At 38.4% G+C, this 22,766-nt stretch overlaps 1 protein-coding gene across 2 annotated transcripts in view; it reads right to left on the reverse strand.

Moving 5' to 3' along the window:
- The window catches only part of PRTFDC1 (phosphoribosyl transferase domain containing 1), a 49,148-nt gene that overhangs the window by 2,828 nt on the left and 23,554 nt on the right, over nucleotides 1-22,766 (reverse strand). For both annotated transcript variants that reach the window (XM_055803770.1, XM_055803769.1), the window contains exons 4-7: nucleotides 16,834-16,899; nucleotides 3,104-3,121; nucleotides 1,620-1,702; nucleotides 1,156-1,202 (exon numbers count right to left, since the gene is read on the reverse strand). In XM_055803770.1, coding sequence (XP_055659745.1) covers nucleotides 1,156-1,202; nucleotides 1,620-1,702; nucleotides 3,104-3,121; nucleotides 16,834-16,899 — 214 coding nt within the window. The remainder of the gene's footprint in view (nucleotides 1-1,155; nucleotides 1,203-1,619; nucleotides 1,703-3,103; nucleotides 3,122-16,833; nucleotides 16,900-22,766) is intronic.

The following is a 22,766-nucleotide window of genomic DNA, read 5'->3' on the forward strand; positions in this document are numbered from 1 at the left end:
AGAGAGATCTCTGATGTTTTATAAAATCCATCACACTATGAATAAACAAGGACAAAACCTTTCATTTTACAAGGTATTGCATAAAAATATTAAGCTACCTTTCACAAAGTAATTTTACTGTATTTTTTTATATGTTTAACATTACTGAATCCAGTCATACATTTTTATCTATTGGATTAAATTCTATATGTTAAAAATACCACTGTATAAGAAGTTGTACAACAAAGTGTTTCAATCACAGTTCAGATTTGGCTTAAACCACAGGGCCATGCCCAACACTGAGCAAATTTTGCTTCATAAAGTTTCCGTCTCTCCCACATCCCAAATCAAGACCCTTCATGCTGCCTCCCCGTACTCACCTACCTACTGTCCTACCCTCCTCCCCAGCTCAGCTGACCAGAGCCTTCTTCAGTAGTCAACATGAGTCAATCTCTTCTAGACAGTTCCGATGCTTTTCAGTATTTAGCCACATATACCTGTTATTACATCATTTATTCTAATAAGTCTAAAATGGCAACAGCTCGGTATAGCTCCATTTATGGCTTCATCACAGCACAGTAAGTAGATATACCAGTAACTCAGAGAGAAGAGATGCTGGTGTGACACAAACAAAGAGCAGCAGGAGGAAGTTTAAAAAGCCCAATTTAACTTTTGCTTTTTGGGGGTGGGATTTCATTGTAATATCATTGTTTACCCTTTAAACAATAACACTTCTCAAAAAATAACAAAAAGTGTTATTTTATTATAAAAGTGTAAACCTTGTGAATAACTGGGTCACAATAAAACACCTTTCATGTTCAGATGGAATCCTGCAGCTCCTCCAAAGAGATGCATTGAGGAAGGAAAAGGAAGAAATGGACTTTCTCCGCTATATAGTTTGCCAGAGACAGAAGATAAAAACACCTTTCATGGATAAAATTAAACCCTTTCATAACTTCCCTATAAAGTTAGTACTCTGCAGAAAACATCAGACTATAAGGAGGCTAGGCTTTCTAAACTAAACCACAATTACACAAATCCTCCCATTGCATCCCATAGTCCCACTGACAACTGGTATTTTACAATGCTTCTAGCAGTCCATAGAATGATATGCAAATGGTAGAGTAGTGGTAAACTTTTGTACTGTCATGTACTGATCTTCACAACAACACTTACAATCTGGTCTGTACCCATCAGGCTGAGACGTTCTTTTCACCAACAAACTGTAATTAAAAACAAAATAAAACTCATGTAACCCTAGATAATTATCTGAATAACAGGCATTAAAACTATTCCCTTTATCAAAAAAAACTTCCGAGCTATGTGAATCACCATTCTCATTCTGCCTCTCCTCCTGACACTGTCCTGATGGCAGGGAAAAGATGGGTGTGTTCCCCTTCAAAGTCCATCAGTGCCAGGCTTGAAATGGCTGAAGGGTCATTGCCACTGCAGAACAATACAAAAGCATTTCCTACCCTTTCCTCCGCCCCCCTGTTAGTGACTCAGGCAGCTCCTCCGCAGAGCTCCCCATGCGATACTGCAGCATCAAATTAAAGCAGGATCTTGGAATGGGAACCTCCACTAGAAAGTATGTTGGGCTAAACTAATTCATTACTAAGTTTTGCGACGGTTTTACTCACCTTGCCACTTTAATCATTTTTGGCTTGTATTTTTCTATATTATTAAGCAGAACCTTCATAGTCCTTCCAGTTCCAACAATATCCTCACAAAACATGAAAAACAGAATAGGTAAGAAACAAAGGAAAGCTGAAAACAGGAAATGTGGACAATGACTGAGCAGTTCCACCTTCTTATTCTGTGGAAATTCTGTATTTTTCCCAGCGTATTGTGAGCCACATCAAAAAAAGGTCATAATTTCTACTCATAAAATCACCAGTTAAAGGACTGTCCACTTCCTCTTGAAAATATTTGTGTTTTCAGTACTTGGGATGTAACACGGGACCGGAGATGCCTTACTGGGCACTGCAAGGATGCAGGGATCAGACTTTTCGTATTCTGCTCAAGACTACATTATGTCAACATCTCTCCATGTGGGGGCCAAATCTGCCCTACTTGTGTTTTATTAGTCCAGTACAAATGAGAATTCTCTAGGGCTGCTGTACCCAACCTGATCTGAATATCAGTAGATACCTGGCTACAAAACTGACCATGAGATGGAGAGCAGCTGTTGATGCCGAACTCTGTGGGTGTGGATTTTGTATTAGCAACACCTTGTCTCTGCCCCTCAGCTATCTAAAAGCATTAACAAAATTTGCTGCGGACATTTTTCATTTCTGTTACAGCAGTTAGCATTAGCAAATACGGAGCTCCTAGCAGCTATTCAGGTAACCAGCCATCTCTGAGGCTGATGACTTTTTTCCCCTCCTTTGCTAAGAAAAGACATTCCAACATTTATGCATTTCCTTCATTACACTGTCCAGCTTATTTCCCACACCAGCAGTCCGGGCCTGAAATGCCAGTCAGATCCTGAGGTGCTCTCTAACCTTCCCAATTGCTTTTCCAACATTTTAAGAGGATCACATACATTAATTGAGAATTTGCAGCACCAGTGAGGAAACACATTCTTTTCCTCTACTGCTGATTTACATCAGTAACATATCTGTGATGGGCCCTCCCCGAGGGACACTGCAGGATGCAGTGCTGAGGAGCAGGAGCCATGGGACTTGACAGAATGACTGACATTCTCAACCAGTGTGTGAACAACCCTGAAGTTGTAAAGCATGTGCAGGGCTACGCTACTATTTCAAAGTCACGCAACTGAGAAGTGCAGGACATCACTGCAGTTGATCCATTGTCCTCCAAGGAAAAGAACAACTTGCAGAACAGGCGTTGATGAAACCATAGAAAAAAACCAAATCAAATTACACAGAAACAAAGACTCCTGGGTATCACAGGAGAGTACCAATTAGAGCAGCAGCAATCTAGTTTGGTCTGTCATACAATTGCAAAAACACTGAGAAGTCATTAAGCAAATCGACCCCTCTCCCTCTTCACCGCTTCCCAGCTAAAGAAGTGTAAACACAGACAGGTTTTAGAAATCAAACACACTGACTTGACTATGTGACTTTAGCCAAGTACAATATGATATAAGCACCCAGCTTACCTCCACGATTAGAACGTTCTGAAAGAAACAAACAAAAAAAAGGAATACAATTACACAATATTCACAGACTTAAAGAAACAAATGTTTGAAAAGGCAAAATGAAGATAGATAGGTCCCTGCACATATGTACAACACGGTAGGACACAAGGGGTTTCCTGTTTCATTTCTGTGCCCTGAAAAAGAGCCAGCCATAAGAGCAAGCCCTGCAGGCAGGGGCTACGACTTCATTCAGCTCTGTCTAGATTATCTTCTTTGCGCAAGAATGGATGTAGCTTCAGAAAATAAAATTAGATGGAAGAAATCCAAACGGGATGAGCTTCGCTTCATTCCAGTGCGTCTAGCTGTGTACTAGTGTACCCTACAGTTCACTACAATACTATTTCCAATGTTAATATGAGACTACAGCAGTAATATTCTTACTCTGAAATAAACGCACTTCCACCCCCCAGAAATCTCACAGTGAAGGATTACAGGCCGAGTTGTATCACTCATTCTCATACTGTGAAGCACCCTCTTTCTCTTCAAATCCTGCTGCTGAGATCAGTAGTATTACTTGAAGAGAAGGGGAGCGGTCCAGCCTTACAGGCTGATGTCAAGCCTTACAGGCTGATCTTTTTGCTGAAATGGTTCATCGCTGTTCCAGGAATCATAATATCTAAGGTGACTTCTGCTCTTCTATTAAAAGCAGTAATAAGAAGTAATCTCCTTATTGGAAGAAATAAAAATGTATTTATTAGTGGGCATTATCATATGCACGTTCAAAGGGATGGACTCTTACAACCTTGGATTAAGATCTACTTTCTGAGGTGAAACCTGCAATTGCACAAGGAAAGCCATTTCACAAATACCTGTATCTATCTATGTATAGGTCTTACACGCATGTGCACATTGTACATGCCACAAAACCTTAAGACAGTTTTATATCCATGCAGTATTCACCAGACTAGCTTACATTCCACTTCCTTTCTATCAGGCTTCTTCGCTTTCTACACACATAATGTGGGGACTGTCTGATTTCCTTTTCCATCACAGAATCCCAAGACAGAGTTCTGAGAACGACTCAAACACCACAGAGGAGTGTGTGAAGGGAGTATGTTCATGAACAACACACCTTTGACAGTTTCATTAAATTATATGTACATTTAAAAAAAATCTTCAAAACAGAAATTATTAATATAGATTATCCGTATTTATATTCATACTGCAGTTCCTCCTAACAATTACAGTGATTGGTAGGAAGACACAGCATGCTTCACGCACCGACTGCTGCAGAAACATGTTACCACACACTGTATTATACCTGGATGCTTCTGAAATGGCAAAACACTTGGTAAAGGTGTGGAGGGAACTCCCGGTGGTAGCTCAGCAGATGTCAGCAATGGAGATATCGCTCAAGAAAGCCACTAATTTAGACTGAGCTCCAGTGGAATGTGTGTTAATCTTGGAGGGTGGCTCCTTTTTGGTGTTTTCATAACAGGTTTCACTGGTGGTTATCCTGCTTGGCACTCCTGACTTTCAACCTCTCAGCTGCTGACACAAACAACTCTGGATCTGAAAGACCTAGTCCTGTGGAGGTAAAAAGTCAAAGGCCTCTTAACAACAGAAATCCACAGATGTCCTGTCTCTAGAATTTTCTTCCTTTGAGAAAGAATGGAAGTATGTCAGTCCTCTAGATAAGATGAAGAAGTTAAAACCACATTCAGGAGAAGCTTATGACAGGTGTGCAGGGACACATTTTCTTGAAGGAAGCCATTTGAATCCAAAAAGGGTTTGGCTCTCATCTGGCTTCCTGGATGAAGTCATAACTAGGAAAAACACTTCCAAAGTCTAGCCCAGGACACCTGGGTCTGAGGCATAAGCAAATCACTTGATTCAGTCAGTGGGCATCTGAAGATTATGTGCAGGAGTAATGGTTTAACTATCCCTCAGGGAACTTGCACAGCTGGTGGTACACGTAAATATTTATATGTGTACATATACATACACACATATATGTATATATGATATAGGGAGAGAGCAGAAGAGTTGACAAGGAAAGAACCTCAGCAGAACTGAAGACGGAGACGAACTCTTTTCATATGTGCAATCAGTACAGGATGACTGCGAGTGGCACCTGGCAAGAGAGGCTGACCTGACATCAGCCTGACATCCTGACCCATTCTGCCAGCTTTCTGCATCTCCTGCTGCTCTTCATACCGTTGACAGACTTTCTTCCCAAAGGAAAAGCAAAGATCTTCTAGTGACAAGACCTACCCAGCAGCTATGGCATAAGATGGGACATACCCAAACTGACATGGCAGAGGGCTGCAAAGTCCTGCATTAGCAGACTGTGTCAGGGTGCAGCAAAGGCTGGTGGCTCCCCGAGTGGAAGGTAGCCATGTGTGGAGTGCAGTGACACAGCTGGCAGAGCAGAGGCCTTGCCAGCCAGGGCCCAGCCCCGCAGTGACCCAGCGAGGCGAGCGGGCAGACCCAAGTCTTGTCCAACCAAGGGTGCATAGCATCAGGTGAGTTCATGGTGACCACGCAGATCTGAGGTCAAGCTGACATGTCAATCCACAGGTTGGGATCAGGTCCAGTGAGAGTAATCATGATCAGATACAGCCTCCTGGTCTTCAGGCAGGTCCACAGCAATGAGACAGGTCCAAGGTTAACTGGGAAGTCAGTCTGTGAGTTAGGGTATAGATTAACTTCTATAGTAATGTACAGGCATGGCTGTATCTGAGCTGAAGTTCAGTACCCATACAGCATAGCTCAAGCGTGGACTAAAAGCCCAGGGCTGAGCTGAACTGAGGTTCCTGTGCCCACAGGTGTGAGTAGAGGCCCCAGGTGACACAGGTCATGGCCACTAAGGCCTATTAGTGCACAAAGGGCTGTGACTGATTGAGAGAAAAGCGTAGTCCTGAGATGTTTTGTTGGTAGATGAATATGTTTCCTTGCTACCACAGCTGCTTCAGCTATCCTGTAAAGAGCAGCAATAGGGATTCTCTTGCTTATTCACAAGTGGAAATCATAAAATTAGACAGAATGAGAGGCAGCAGCCTCCCTGGCCAGGGAATCAGGATTAAACCAACAGGGAAGAGCAGACCTTACTAGCTGTGAGAAAAAAATCATAAGACATTTATAGAAAATAGGGCTGAGGAGACCATGAAATGTCATCAAGACTGTTCTGTTGGCCTGAAGAATCAACCTAAAACTATCCCTTGTGATACCTGATTTACCTGTTCTTGAACCTGATGAGTACTTCAGAACTTCCCTGGGCAATGTCTCAGTGCCTCATTATCTAAGAGCAAAAATACAATCAGAAAACTTCTGTTGCTATTTGATCTGAACTTGTTTTGCAGTGGACACGGAAAAAGCTTTATTTTCTTCTCTTTTTAACTTCTTTATATTTGAAGATAGCTGTATTTCCTCAGTTTCCTTTTCTTCAGATTAAACAGCCCCTATTTATTCAACATTTTCTCATAAGTTATATTTTCTCAATTTCTGATCATCCTTTTGCTCTCCTCTGGAACCTGTTCAGTTGGTCAGAATCCTTCTCTAGCTGTAGTGCCTCAAACCAGAGAGAAGCCTTTTCCAGTGGCAAGAAGAACAAAAGAACCACTTCGTATGCTTTACAAATAATCGTCCTTCCTATATATTCCAGTACAACAGTTACGCCTTTTATAAAGGTACGCTGTTGTCTCATGTGCAACTTGTGATCCACCTATCATCTCTAGTTCAGAACTCACTTGCGTTTATGCAAAAGATTACTTCTATATAAACACAGAAGTTAGTATTCATTTTTATTGTCATTACATGTCATTCTGTGAACCAAATTCTTAAAATAATTTTTTAAGGTCACAGTACTATCTTGTAGTATTTCTCCAGGTAGTCTCACTAGCATTAAATGCTAATTCTATCTTTTCAATCATGAATTAAATATTATATAGTCCCTGGAGAACATGCTTTAATGTATCCAGTCTGACAGTGAAGCATAATTAACTGTTTTTTGAGAACAGCTTTCCAGCCAGTCATACATCTGTCTAATAGAAACTTAATCTTGTCTACATTTCCTTATCACAAATGACTCATATGAAGGAAAGAAGATTTAACATGGATCCAGACATGCCTGAAGGGTTTGTCTGGCCACAAGAGTGATAGTCACCTGCGCGTGACTTCAGCTGAAGTTTAAGATCTCATGTTTATTGACTAACTTGAGAAGGAAGAATATCAGTAGGCCCTGAAATTGTCTGACCAACACTCTTTTATATTTGCCTCTTCTCCTCAGAGTCAAGGAGTCCAACAGTTGCAAATATATACACTGGGAGGTTTGGTCCTTTGAAAGTCCCTTTAATCAGGCAGTTGTCTAGGTCAGGAAACAGATTCTGTTTTGTATTATGCACAGGCTCATTATTTCCAAAACATCGATGAAGATTTTCTGTATGTAAGGACTTTGTAGTGGAAAAGCCACTATAAAATATATAGATATGAAAACATTTGGTATATATAAATAAACGGGCATCCTGATCGTTGAGAGATACATTAATCCCTGCTTTGATTAGGCTGAAGTCGTCATGTTTAACTTTTGCTTATGGCTGAAGGTATTTAAAATGGTTTGCCATCCTCTGGTACCAGAAACTGTCACCTACAAAATGAGATGATGTGCTGGGAAACTGACTGTATTATTGTCTATCCCCTACTTTCTCCTGTTGAAGCAGGCTACTGATAGAAGGGTTCCAGAAAAGAGATGGCATAGCATCCATGAGCAGCCAAGAAGTGCTTTGATATACAGTATCCAAGTCTAGTCAGTAGTGATGTGTAACTAAAACTGGTTGAAATAGATTAGGTTATCCTTGATTAGATGGATAGACTTTGTGACTGCACATGGACATTTGCACTGAGCAGAAATAGTATTAGTGGTGTGAACTGAATCTACACAAAAATAAAATCTGTGCTCACATATTCTTTTTTAGACAGTAGTAGAAATGGTTCATAGCCGCATGTCTTGGGACATCTTGAAAAAGCAGTTTTTTGACAATATTAGTACTGTGTAAAATGAAGAAGAAATAATTTCTAACCCCTGCATTCCATGGGACTTTGTCTCCCACGTTAGAGAGACACATTTTCACTTATATAATAAATTTCCATGTATCTGTGTAAATTTTTTAATAATGGACTGAAAACCTGCAAAAAATTGAACATCTGTAGTTTACTGATTTTCAAAGCCACATGAGCTTACACACAGCAAGAAAGTAGGTTGTTGTTATAATACATGTAAGAAAAATCTTGACTCGTAATAAGCTGAAAAATACTCTGGCACTGAGTCAATACATTTCTATTGTTTACCTTCCCACGGGTCAGTAATAAATGGAACAACGTCAGCTAAGAAAACCAAGCAAAGTAATCAGATCACGCATGCCTCCTGCCTGACAGTAGTAAGTGTTATGGAAAATATTTTTCACCTCCCTGGAAAAGAATAACAATTTCTCTAGATTTTGATTTTACGTTCCATTCAGAAGACTGATTTCAAAGAAAAATTGCTACAAAACAGAAGTGCTTCGAAATTAGCACTGAATAAGAATTTGAGGGAAAGGCTACCTTTGATTTAACATAAACCATAACATTTTAACAAGGTAAAATGCTAATTTGCAAATTTAGACAGGGAGATTATTTCCTGGAAAGCAGAAACTCTTCTTAAGTAATTAAATAAACAACCATACTTAATGCAATACTACAGCTAAGAGGACAAACACAGCCCTTGCACATATAGCAAGAAAATTGAGTAGGTAAACAAAGAAGGTATCTTCTCCTTAAATGTTTCATCATAAAAGCCATAACATACATTTTTTAAAAAAGCTGTTTAAAAATACCCTGAAAGAACTCAATACTGGGAAAAGAATAATGATTTGAGACCTGGAAAAAACACCTTACAGTGTAGTAACGTTTGTGGCAGGAAGTAATAGCTTTTATTTAATTAACAGGCCAGTTCCCAGTGGGAGAACATTTTTCACAAAAGAACTTTGACCTTTCAGCCCACAACCTCAAAGAGACCACAAAATACCTTCAACAGTTGAGCCTGGGAACAAAAATTCAGAACCGCTGTATGCACTAGAAATCATGGACTCAATAAAATACTGGCTTTACAGCACATTACAATCTTCCACTGCAGCTGACCTCCAACTTATTAATCAGTGTTCCACAGCTGATAATTTGCTCTCTTATTTCAGCTCAGAGGAATTCTTAACACTTTTATTTGCCCCTTTGGTCATAGGGCAGGCAATCATGTAGGGCACTCACTGTTTTCTCCAAAACTGATTACCACATTAGGTTAAAACTAGGAATTTCTACAAAGCTGTACTTAGCTTGAAGCTTGCTGATTCTGTTCAGACCTACAGAAGGATCTACATGCTTGAAATTTTGTTTCTTCCAACTATATCATCTGCCTAGTATTAATTTCCTGTTATTAATTCTACCTTCAAACCTTGTCTCATTTACATCCTATGGTATGCTAGTACTTTACAGCAGCTCCCAATTAGTATTAGTTTATGTAAAAAAAGCTTAAGTAATGACTGGATGATAGGCAAATATGCAACCATATGGCAATATAAATTTGATAACGGCAAGCTGCTCAATCTCGCAGACAAAGGTATTAAAAAAGGCAACAGTGAAAGGAAAAAGCTATCCAAATTCAGAAGGGAAAATTAGGTTCACCATTTTAGTAGTGATGACAGTTGAGTGTTAGTAAAATGTGTCTGAAGTATGGAAGCTTTTCTAAATCAAAATAGTTGGTAGCTCAAAAGCTACCTCTTCTGCTGTACACACAGTGAAGAAATTATCATTTGGGACCCTTCAATCTAATTACCCAGAAGTTCAGACAAGAAAATAATGGTGCTTTTGGACCTTAAAATATAGGAACCTCTGAAAAAAAATGTTTGTGATCACAACAAATAAATGTAGTAAGAAAAAAAAATTAACGTGGCAAGATTTGCAGAATTTTTTAAGGAAGGAATTAAAAAAGGCAGATTTACCTGTCTTGTACAGCTCATTACAGGTAAGCAGGTAGCAAGTTTGAAAGACAGAACTTCTGCACATGCTACTTAAATTAGAAACTCCTGGCTATAGGATCTTGTTGGACTACAGGTGTGATTGGAGTTACAAAGAGATGATACAGACATGGATAACATTTCTAGTACTAGATGTATTCAAAAAGATAGTTCAGATATAAACTGGATTTTGGAAGTCTCTGTTCTTTCTGTGTTTCATATATCCTTTCCCTAACAAAATACCAGTTGTCTGGTGCTGAAGACCTGACACAAGCCTAGACAAGCCTTCATCCTATTTATTATAGTGGTAATGGTGGTCTTACAAGTGGAGAAAATACATGGAAATTGGGAACGATGGAAATACTTTCATTTTTGAGTCCCCATCAGTGTCCTGTGTTCCTTCTTCTCTCCTTCTTGGACAGAATTATTCTTAAATTACTTGGCGATACATATAACACATTACTACACCAGTTTATAAAGTATGCATGAATACAAAGTTGCTGGAAAAGGTGAGTTCTTTTATACATCTGGTTCTACAGATGAAGGCGTAATCACAAAAAATACAAAAGTACAAAAAAAAAAAAAAGACACATCCCCTTTTTACCTATCTCTATTTCTTTTTCTTTCTCTTTTTTTCTTTTTTTTTTTTGGGGGGTGGGTGGAGGTAGAAGGCTACAAAATAGAGTATTTTCATTCCCTTTAGTTCAATTTCCATTCAGAAGTCTGCATTTTCAGTTAGATTATTTCTAAAGACACCTTCATTTTCATTTGTACTCCATAGCATCAGAAATACATAAATCGATAATGTGATTCTTCAAACTGAATTGTTAACGGGTTATCAGCTTACTCACCACACATGCAGTACTTGCTTTCTTAGCATTGTATTTGGGGAAACTCAGGTTCTACTGTTTAAACAAGACATTTTATGACAACTTGTTAGGCTTGAAGAAGCAGTGCCATAAGGCTTGAAGAATCATCAGCAAACAAAGGTTAAACAATAACGCACCGAGTTTCAGTGAAGAGGTCCAAAGGAAGCGACAAGGACTGCTGTTAGAAGTGAAATCATTTTATGGTATGCACAGGAATGAAATCCACATATATTAAGACTTCATCAAGATGTTAGAAAATAATATGAAAGACTTGTGAAATTAGACATCTAAATGGGAGGTTTCTACAGGGTTCTTTAAAAGGTCACGAATGTCCGATTTTAACCTTTTGTGCTGGGCTGATCCGTATCTTATGGCATTCCTGAAAGGACAGACATCTCAAAAACATTGGTTTTTTAGACACTCAGTTTGGTCAGTGTCAGCTGTTGATGGGAGCAACCTGGGCAGTGCATTAACAGTCTGTATTATACAGACACCAGCTACTTAAAACTCTGTAAAACTAGTTCAGTATCTCCAAGAGTTAACAGAGCGGAGGACATGACGGAGGGCATGATGATATGCTCTCACTGACGTTTTGTTCTTAGAGAGCATTGTGCTGAATGCTGTACATGCACATGTTCTGCTTGCAGCCATCTTTACAGCATGCTTCTGTTGTGCATAAGAAGTAGAGAAAATTACCATACTCAATCTAAAGGTAATGCAGGAATGGATCACTGTCTCCAATCTCTTACCTGAAGAAAAAAGTGTAATATTCTGATCATCTGGAATTGGAAGAGGATTTTCTGGACACAGGTGAAACCAAAAGTTATGGACACGTATGATATAGAAGCAAGTAGACAGTGGGTGAGCAAAGCCCATGTGAAAAATGGGATAGGAAGGCTAGGAAGTTTTTTTTTGTACTTTGCTTCCTCAGAACAACAACAACAAAAGAAAATAATGGTGAACAATAGAACAGATTACCTAAGAAGCAAAGAAAGGTGATTGACTTTGGGGAAGAAAAAAAAAACCATAACTGCTTTTTTCTGTGGAAAAAGCAGTTAAGGATGGCAACTGTCAGAAGAGTAGACGGTATAAAATCTAAATGAGAAAAAATGCAAAACCAAAAGTGACTAAAGATGGCAGTTAAGATACTGAACATGTGGAATGTGTCAAGACACATAAAATCAACATTTGAAAAGACGAAAAAAGCAAGGCTGCACATCTGATAGGAAGGCAGTAAGATGTAGAGATGAGTGGGGGACATGACTATTGAAAAAGTGTATAGTGGCTTTTGTATACCTTTACTGTCATATAAATAGTCTCTCATGTACATGATAGTCTAAAGAAAAAAAATTATTTTTTCTGCAAATTTATGGGCATTATTCCAGAAAGGAATGCATACAGGGAGAGAAAACACATTAGTCAAGGCAGTGCATACTGAAAGATAAAGAAAAAATAAGTATTGAACCAAGAGAATTCTCAGACACAAACTTGAAATGGTGGAGACTATAGTATGTATTTTAAATCTAGAGAATAAAACCTTGTGTTATACAGCTATCAAATACTGAAATGTTAATGTATTTTGAAGAATGATAGAGAGACAGCTCTCAGAACTGTTGTTAGAACCTATGCCATGCAGAGAAAATGGTTTAGTAAATTAAGAGAAGAAATGAGAGGCATAAGAAAAGAAAGTGAGATTGCATTATGTTCCTGGAACATCTTCCCATATGACAAGTGGGGCAAGAAAATGGTAGACAGTGGATAAATTGATTTAGATGAGACACATAAAGGAAGTTTGGAGATTTTATAGTACAAATCCTGCCAGACGGAAGTGAGGAGTGCTGCATGGTAGATACCTTCCTCTGAATGAAATCTCTTTCTGATATGAGCTGATAAGTCATTTTAGAAGAATATTAGAGTAGTGATGGGAGTGCTCAAACTAGCAGAATGAAGTGCGGAAAGAATACAAGACGTTCATTTTCTTTTGTTCTTTCTTTTGTTCGCTATTTATCACCTTCTACACTTTTCTGAAAATGCCAAAATCATTGTTTGTCAACAAGATGTACTCAATATGAACAAGGGAAACAGCCCTTCATAAAGAACATAAACATTGACCCATATTACAGATAGATGTAATATCAGAAATTCACTGCTCGATAATTGTATCATACTAAGTACATAACTACTTTATTTTAATTAGTTCTTCTTAAGCCAACAAATGAAAATTATTTTGTTCACATTCTATGTTATGTAGAAATAGTGATAATGACAAGAATATATGGATCTCATTTTGACATCAATTACATTATGCAATTGTAATAAGTAATTGCAAAATGATAAAAACTTAAGTTTATGATATTGTCTAACTGGTCTTATTTGCAAAGAGACAAGGTAAAGTGGTATAGGAGCTTTTTTGAAAGGTTACAGGACATATTACATATAGAGTGATATACAGAATGATTCCGCTCAGTAGAGACTTTGGACTATGTAACTAGCTGCAAAGTTCCTGGGACAAAACATAGACACATACAAGTGTAAGACGTAAATGGCAGCGATAACTTACAACTCTGGTACAGCTGAATGTACAGAAGTTTCTCGATGTTTTAAAATTTACTTTGTTTAAATGCCACGAATATTTTAAAATGTGTTAAAAAATTTTACAGTATTATACAGTATGATTACAGTATTAACCCTAAACAGGGCTATATTATTTGTTCTTTCACCTCATCTGCGCGAATTTTTATAGCCATCTTGCTTTGAAACAGTGCCTCCAGTTTTCTGGATAGTTATTCATTATCTCCCCATTTGCAAAATTAATTCCTCTTTACAAACATGAATGATAATTTTTACCCAATGATCATTTCAGCTTTAAAGCAATTGAAAACTAAGCAGCTACTTAACTATGAAATCAGCTAAGGAGAAATTTTATGTTCACCACTTTTGTCATTGGAGATTTTGAAATTATATTTTTCTGCATAGAAATGAATAGTTACAAAGCATTAGAATCTTATGCTATATCAAGACTCATTCTTTAAGCACCTTTATTCATGGTTCATGTCATGGAAATCTTTATTCTTGCCTCTATGGCCTTCTTCAAAGAAGAAGAATTTCAAATTGTGCATGATTTTCTTCAAGCAACAGTTTGGGTCTGTATGCTAACTTCTCTCTCAGAATATTTCTCTTTTTCATGGTTTGGGTCATTATAAATTTTTTCCAGGATTGTAATATTTTTACGAACAAAAGCATATTGTAGAGAAGTACAGAGCAGATATTCTTCCTTCTGAAGAGCTATTAGCCTTAACAGCCTCTTTTTAATTAGCTTTTAAATTTTTTTCCTTTCTTTAAGCTTTCTCAGAAAAAAATATTGTTACAGAACAGCATGTTCATGAACATACTCAGTAATCTTTTTTTCCAATAATAAGTAATACATGGAAATGCTTTATTTGTTCACTAAGATTATAGGCTAGCTGACATTCCAGGTATTATTACTTAATGAAGAGCACTTTAAGATCAAAATCTCAGAATCCTTTGTCTCCGGGTTTCAAAACTGTTTATATTATTGATGCTTTTAAACTTTACAGAAACTTCAGGGAACTTACATTTTGAACCCATGCTGGCACTTTTGAAAACACTTCCATGATCATTAAGTTAATGGGACTTAACCTGGCATATTAATTTTTCAATACAATTACAATATTTTCTTAATAAGTACTCCAAGCAGGCAGAAGAAGCACCCAACTTGCTTAAAAGCAGGAATTTGAATTCTATCAGTAAGTCTTCCACTAATGCACTCAGTGACTTAGAATGGTTACTAAAGCCAGCAGTTTTAAAAGCCAGCAGCTAAACTAAGGTACTAAAAAACACTTCAAGGAAAGATTTACATTGACCGTAGGAGGCTCTGAATCAGTCCACAAATGGCTGATTAGTAAAATGTGCTGAATACTTGCACTAATTGCTTAAGTCAACAACAGATGGAGGAGCTGGCATCCATGGACATAACACCACTCCTTCATATATCCAACTTTAGATGTGTAAGTAAGAACATTTCAGCTCAAGCTTCGCATCCCATCTTTTTGATCAGTAAAATAAGTCTTAAGGAAACCCCATTCTCACCTGTTATAGTGAATATGCTATTAATTATTCACACATCATCTCTGTCACAGAAAACCATACATACAACCAACCACTGAAGATGCCCTTTCAGCATGTCTGTTCCCTGGGCAGTCCCAGCCCTCCCTTCCTGCTCTGCTGCAGCCTCTGCACACCCAGCTTCCAGCACTGGGCTCCCTTCCTGACCAGCAACTACCTTCGGTCCCAAACCAGCCCCTTCTTGCCTACCCAAAATCCCAGTCTCCTCACCAGCAATCTTAGACTGTATCGCTCTTCAGTTTTTTCCTCAAGTATCCGCTAGCCTTCCAACAGCCAAATTATATGTCCTGTTCCATACGTGGCAACGGGAGGGTCGTGCCAAGGAGAAAAAGGTCACTGGGTATTTCAGTGTCAGAGAACAATTTACTCCATTTTTGGAAAGAACAGAAATACTTGGGGTGAAGTTTTCCTTCTCCCTCATACACATCAGGACGCACACACATACACAAAAGTACTGCGAAGGAAAACAGTGTTTTGCCTCAGTGAATTCAAATATACTAGAAAGATCATGTCTGGAAAATATATTAATAACTGAAACCATTCATCAAGAAAACTTGGGATTAGAAGATAAGGAAGGGGAGCTGGGCCTGGAAGCTGAGAAAGTGTTTGGGCTATCTGGGAAAGAGAAATGTTAGGTAAGATGAAGAGGTGCACTGCTAGTTCTGCCCGTGAGGTAGAGAAACATATGCAAAATCATAGAAAAACAGGTAGCTCCAGTGTGTGAATATTAGAAAGTAGCAAATGAATTAGTATTTCCCAAGAAGATGAATAACACTTTAGTGATAATCTGGAAACACCCAGCAGGAGTATTTAGAAGTGCAAATTGATGACATATGTATCACTAAAATATTCTGAGTATTACAGCATTTTTTTCATATAAGTTCTAGTTGGATCAAAACCTATTTAGTATTAAGGAACTAATTAAAGTTGTTTTTCTCTTCTTTTTCTTGTGTGCAATAGTACAACAAAACAAGTAAGTTTGCTAGTGCAACATTTGAGTGCTCTGAAGAAACTGATACTGTTTAGTGCTAGCTAATAGAAGAGTAACTGCACATATAGTACAAATAACAGGCTACGTACTATGTTGCCTTGATGTGTAAGTAAAGAATCAATTTTTGACTGTTTTCCACATAGACCATTTGCCTAATGAAATCAGCCTTCCTTCTTCTTCAAAGTACTGCTTTGTACTGCCATGGCTAGATGAAAATAGCCTTTTCACTGACTCAAACCCTCTCTCATTACCACAACGTTCAAGCACAGTGCAAAGCAAATTCAGTCATACAGCCAGCCTGATTAGCTGAGTCAAAGGTTCCACAACCAAACTCTGTGCAGTCTGCAAAATTGTATTAAACTCCTCATATGCTGAATTCAACAGGGATACCCTATGTGCAGTTTACTTGCATGCACCCATTGAAGGCAGAAAAAACAAGGCTCCAAGACATAAGCTCAGAAGAAGCAATTTTGCCCACGATCTCACTGATGGTACATGTGTAACTATTGGGAAATCCCTACACTGGGACCGAGGAGCTACATTCCAACCTTTCTGGGCAGCTGCAAACTGAGAGCAATGGCATTACAGCAATTTAATAATAAATTTCTTTGATTCCACTATTAGTATCTGACAGTCCATGTGCAAAATTACACAGCTTTTCTCAAGTGTTTTTAGTGTTTCTTAAATTTAAAATTAACAAACCTTCCCAGTCAGCTTTGAAAGATCATCTCCTCCCATTATCTGCATATCTTGCATAGACTGATCATTCTGAAAGAAGAAAGACCAAACTTTGAAATTGGACATAACTGTATAAAATAAAAGTATAAACATGTTAATTTTTTCTGATCTTTCACAGTCTTGGTTACCAATATTTTTTAATGCTCATTAGTATTGGTGTTTGACAAAACCACACTCTCACTTGTTCCTGTGGCTTCTATCATCTCCTGCTTGTACTTAAGCTAACGTCAGGCTCCAGGTTTTACTGAACTAGAAAAACTCACACCTTTCTTTTTAAAATAAATAATGTTCCCTTGCTTGCTATTTCTTAATATGATAAGCATTGAGTAATGTATTTGTCCCTTTCACAAAGGGAGGATGGGAACATCCCAACACTTGACCAAACACCTGTAACCACATTCTTTTTTTGGAACAGTCTTTAGAAACACAGACAAAATGTGCTTACATCTGTCACTCACACAGAGAACTGGGCTATTTTTGAAGAAATTCACTCAATATTTTTTTCCGGGGAAAAAAGTTTTGCAAAATTATCAACTGTTGCCAAGAATAGTTTCAGTGTTCTATACAGTTTCAAGAGGTGGTTTTTTTTTTTTGCCTTATCAACTAACTCAAAGATAAAAATCCTTGAGGTCAATTTTGTAATATTAAATACTGCCAATCAGGTCATACTAATGCAACAGAACAGTATTTGATTATCCAATTAGAAAAGGTGTTTTTTAAAAAAAAACAAACAGTAAAAGTTCTTGATTCGATAAATTTGTTTTACAGGCATTTCTTGTTGAAATTCATTCTGATGGAAAATTCTCAACCAGCTCTAGTTCAAATTCACTGTCAGCAGCACGCAAAGTCAAGATCACATAAGGGAGACACAGGGAAGCCCTGTTTTTAAGGGAAGACAATAGAGGCCTTAAAGAAGGTAGCAAATTAAAAAATATAGTCATGGCAAGGCTACATGAACTTTCCAGACAATGGAAGACCAAAACTAAGTATAGTTAATGTGTGCAAATTGGTGAGTGTGCTAATCTAACCTCCCTACCCACAGGAAGACAGTGTTACTTCAATTTTAATAATAGCTGTAGTACCACAATGTGACACTGCAGTTTACTAGTAACATCAAGAAGCTTTATTATTACAAACAACTGACAAAAATGCAGTGCTTGAATACTTGGCTTTGATTTCATAAATCAAGTGCTCTGATGGATAAATAATGGCAAGGCAGGACTTGTAAGTTAGGTGAGGATATACTGGGCTAAGGGGTTTATAGCTGTTCTTCCCCTCAAAAAGCAGCACCAGCAGAGGTAGCACGCACACGCCTGCCATGCAGCACGGTTACAGCTGCACGCCCGTGCAGATGGAAGCTGCATCTGCCCACACTCACAGCCCAGGTGGCAGAAGTCCAGGGACTCTCAAGGAACCTTTGCAGCCGCTTGATCACAAGAAATTTGACAACCCCAGGAACTATTTGTGGTCCCCATGGGAATGGACTCTCTAAATTAACACAGCCTTCCTGAGTAACTGTAAGTAAAGGTTGCAGAATTCCCCAGATGACAATTTATCCAGGTTTGCATAGTGCAGACCCACCAAAAGGCTCCCTTTTTACTCAGACTCCAATTCTCAAAAAACTCTCACACCACAGCTTTGTAAGAGGTCCTTAGCAGTCATTGCTTTAAATGACAGTTTTTAGATCTGCCTTTACTTTTTCTGTGCTGGATCAAGGAGCTTTAGATCCTTTCCATGCTGCCCTGATTCATTTCCTGGGAAACACAGCTAGAGCAGGAATAAAGGTTACATCCCATATGTTTTCCAAAAGAAGTTCCAGTATTTCTCTTATTTTTGTGAAGAAAAGCAGAAAGAAAAAAAGAAAAAAACCCTACCAGCAAAGCAAGCAACTGATTTCCTCAAAAGATAATTTTAAAACTAAATAAAAAGTAGAGATAAAGAAGATTTTGAGTTCAGGCTTAAAATGAAAAGCCTTTTGTTGTACAGCAAGACAGGTCACTTCAAAAATCAGGGACATATTCAGGTCAAGACTATTATAAGACTATGAAAAGCACACAGTTTCTAGTATTTACCATGGCATGTGTAACCAAGGCACTGACAAAATATTTTTTCATTTCCAAATGAGAAAGTCTGGAATTTCATTAACAACCAACACACAAGAATTACTGAAGAGGCAGTTTGTCCTTAGTTGCCAGTGAAAAAGACAGGGTAAAAAAAAAGGTGAGGTGCAATGAATTTATTTATTTTTAACTAAAGAAAAAATCTTTTCCAGCAGTTTTCACAGCAGCACTGTTTCCTTTGCATTTGGTATTTCTGGCTCCAGCTGAAAGGAAGATGCTGAAATAGCATCTTCATTGTTGGCAAGCAGTTAAGCAAACACAAAAGCCACTGAGTGCTGCGGGATCACAGCATCTGTCAATCTGCATATTCATACATTGGCTGTTGTGACACAACTGCACACAATTATGAAAATCCTTGTGTTCTGACTGGGGAACGATCACTGTCAGAGGACAGGGCTAAGTATTCACTGTGCCTAAAAGCCATGTAGAAAAATCCAGCTCAGAGCACTCCAGCCAAGGTGCTTTCAAGAAATACAAAGAAATTACTTGCATCACACAGTAGAGTAACTCCCTTGCAAAAAAAAATCCGTATCACTGATTTTAATGCCATTATAACTATCTCTACACTCATCAATTAACTCATATTGTAAAATACATACCTGCCAAATGGCAGGACTCAACACCACGATGTCACATTACCATAATCATAATGTTCATTTAGATAACGTGCATGCATGCTATGGTTGCCATAGGAACCTCTCAATGCTTTTTCCTGAGTTCTCAGTTTATAATCTCAAAATAACACTGCACTAAATGTTAAGTGTAAAGTACAATAAATGTCAGGAAAGAAATAAAATCTGTTTCATTCAGTACCAATTACTGTCAATTCAGAACTGTTTGTTTAATTTTCATGGTCTCAAGTCATTCAGGACTTTTTTTTCTGTTTGGGAGTTGTTCCATACCTTGACAAAACTGGTATGATTGAGTCTCTAGGACTTCTTATAAATGCAGAGACATGAATTAAAGGTTCACTTTCCATCACCCAAAGTTCCTCAATACTTGCTTCCTAGCACCCCTAAACCCTATCAATATAATTTTTGCTGTTAAACGCTTGACACTAAATATAATGTCCCAGATAGAGACATATCAAAATCACGTTTTTGGTTAACGCAGCACAAAATTTACTGCAGCTGTTTCTAACAAGACATGACACACTGTGTTGCACGCCTACACCTCATCCCAAGCTATATTTAATATTGCATTTCTGATTTTTTTCTGGGTTTAATAAATCTGCATTTTCCAGAATAAATCTCAGTTTCTTTGGTTTTACTTGCTGTGTTGTGCTTTTTCACCTGTTCATCTTCGGTTTGTAATTTTATTTCTTTCATACCTTGTCAATATACATCTTCAGATCCTATGAATACTTGATGAATGAAAGCAAGAATGTTACCATTTCCACCTCCATTTTTCACAGCATGCAAGGTAAAACTGACTTTCTATGTTCAATGGATGTATAGATATTTAAATTCCATCTATACTAAGTCATGTCTTTTGAACTGGGTGGGGCACAAAATTATTACATCTCTTTTACATCTCCTGAGATCAACACTTGGACATAGTTCAAGTTACAAGTGAAATGAGTTGGGTGGTCTCAGGAAAATTTATTACAAACAGCATTGCTCATCTGAAAATTGCACCAAACTGTGAACATCTGTTACTATTCCAAAGAAACAGAATCTGGAGTGCATTAATACTGGGCTCAGTGAAACAAAAATTCTTTAATCATGGCAAAAAAGTAGCTTTAACATAACAGTTTAAATGCATAACTAAATCACAGAAAATGGACACCAGGTCATTATCACATATCTAGTTACTATAGTCTGCAGAGTTCATATGGAATTTCTTTGAAAAAAACACGATTACCTTTTTTCTCTCAAAATTCACAGGGGAAACTCTTAACAAACAAGGATGTGACCAATGAGGCCTATTCTAATTTGCTTTCTGCCACCTGGGTGATACAAAAGATCTGCCAACCTGAGGACTTCTATGAGGACAGCTCCCTTACTTCACACCATCATCCCGCCTCCTACAACTGTGTTTTCCAGGAAGGTTTTGACCAAAAAGAAGTGATTGACAGATGAACACTTTCAGTTGCCCCTTGGAACCTCAAGCCATTGAATACAGAGTCAGAGAATCATAGAATGGTTTGGGTTGGAAGGAATCTGAAAGATCATCTAGTTCCAACCCCCCTGCCATGGGCAGGGACACCTTCCACCAGACCAGGTTGCTCAAAGCCCCATCCTGCCTGGCCTTGGATGCTTCCAGGGATGGGGCATCCACAGCTTCTCTGGGCAACCTCTTTCAGGGTCTCACCTCCCTCACAGTGAAGAACTTCTTCCTTATAGCTAATCTACATCTACCCTCTTTCAGTTAAAAGCCATTCCTCCTTGTCCTGTCACTACAGGCCCCTGTAAAAAGTCCCTCTCCAGCTTTCTTGCAGGCCCCTTTAGGTACTGGAAGGCTCCTATAAGGTCTCCCCAGAGCCTTCTCTTCTCCAGACTGAACAACCCCAAATCTCCCAGCCTGTCTTCACGTGAGAGGTGCTCCAGCCCCCTGATCATCTTTGTGGCCTCCTCTGGACTTGTTCCAACAGGTCCATGTCCTTCTTACGTTGGGGGGCCCAGAGCTGAATGCAGTACTCCAGGTAGGGTCTCATGAGAGTGGAGGAGAGGGGGAGAATCACCTCCCTTGACCTGCTGGTCATGCTTCATTTGGTATAGCTCAGGATATGGTTGGCCTTCTGGGCTGCAAGCACAGATTGCTTGGCTCATGTTGAACTTCTCATCAACCACAGAGCACAGAGCTTCTTGTCAATATAAAGCATCTCTAAGGCTTCCCTTGCCCTTTCTTAAAGCTCAGTGAAATGGCTAGGACAGAATTATTGCCTGTAAGGTTTCTGACTTATACCCACAGCTGGCAGAGTCTGAAAAGCATGAGTCAAGCACTGCTTTACCAATAGGTTTGGTGTGACACGTCCACTAAAGCAGAGCAGAGTTCAGTCTCCACATTCACTTTGGCCTTATCTTTTTATTTTCTTTTAAGATTGTCATTAACAGCATGTGATCTATTCTGCTTAGGTTCTCATAGGGTGACCCATGATCTTGAAATGTCTTCATTAAAGACAGGATTACTCTGCTCCTCATTCAGGTATCTGGAAGTTTAGACATCTAAATCTATACATCCTGGGCTCCCTTCATAATCAATTGAGAAAACAAGATAGATCATACAAATCGTCTGTTTCACCACATCAGAAATCTACAGCAAGTAACTTACACCTAGACTTCTAACTGTGAGAAATCTGAATTTAGGTGAGATGACTCCCAGCTTTAGAAATGAGATAAATATTTTCTTCCTCAAAGCCTCACTGAGCACTCAGAAAGAGATTACTTTCAGTCACATTTACCACAGGCGTGTAAGAAGCAATGATCTTGACTATTTTCCATTAGTAACACCCTGAACTATCCGCGCAGGCTCTGTCTCACACAAACATTTAACACAATTCTCCTTGGTACCACTCCAGGATAATTAGCTTGCACATTTACTCAAAGGTTTAATTTTCATCCAGGTGAAATATATTTAAGAAGAGATTTCAAAAGATACAAGCAATCTAATATGTCTTCCTACTTACATAATGAAAAAAATATTGGCAACAAGTTTTTGTGGATTTTTTTTATAAAGACATTACACTGGATGATTAATAGGGCTCTACACTCTAAATTTCTTGGAGCAGAAATATAAATTTACCTGTAGGGTTTACCCACTGAATAATGAAAACAA

Source organism: Falco peregrinus, chromosome 5, assembly GCF_023634155.1.
Source record: "Falco peregrinus isolate bFalPer1 chromosome 5, bFalPer1.pri, whole genome shotgun sequence".
Classification (NCBI taxonomy): domain Eukaryota; kingdom Metazoa; phylum Chordata; class Aves; order Falconiformes; family Falconidae; genus Falco; species Falco peregrinus.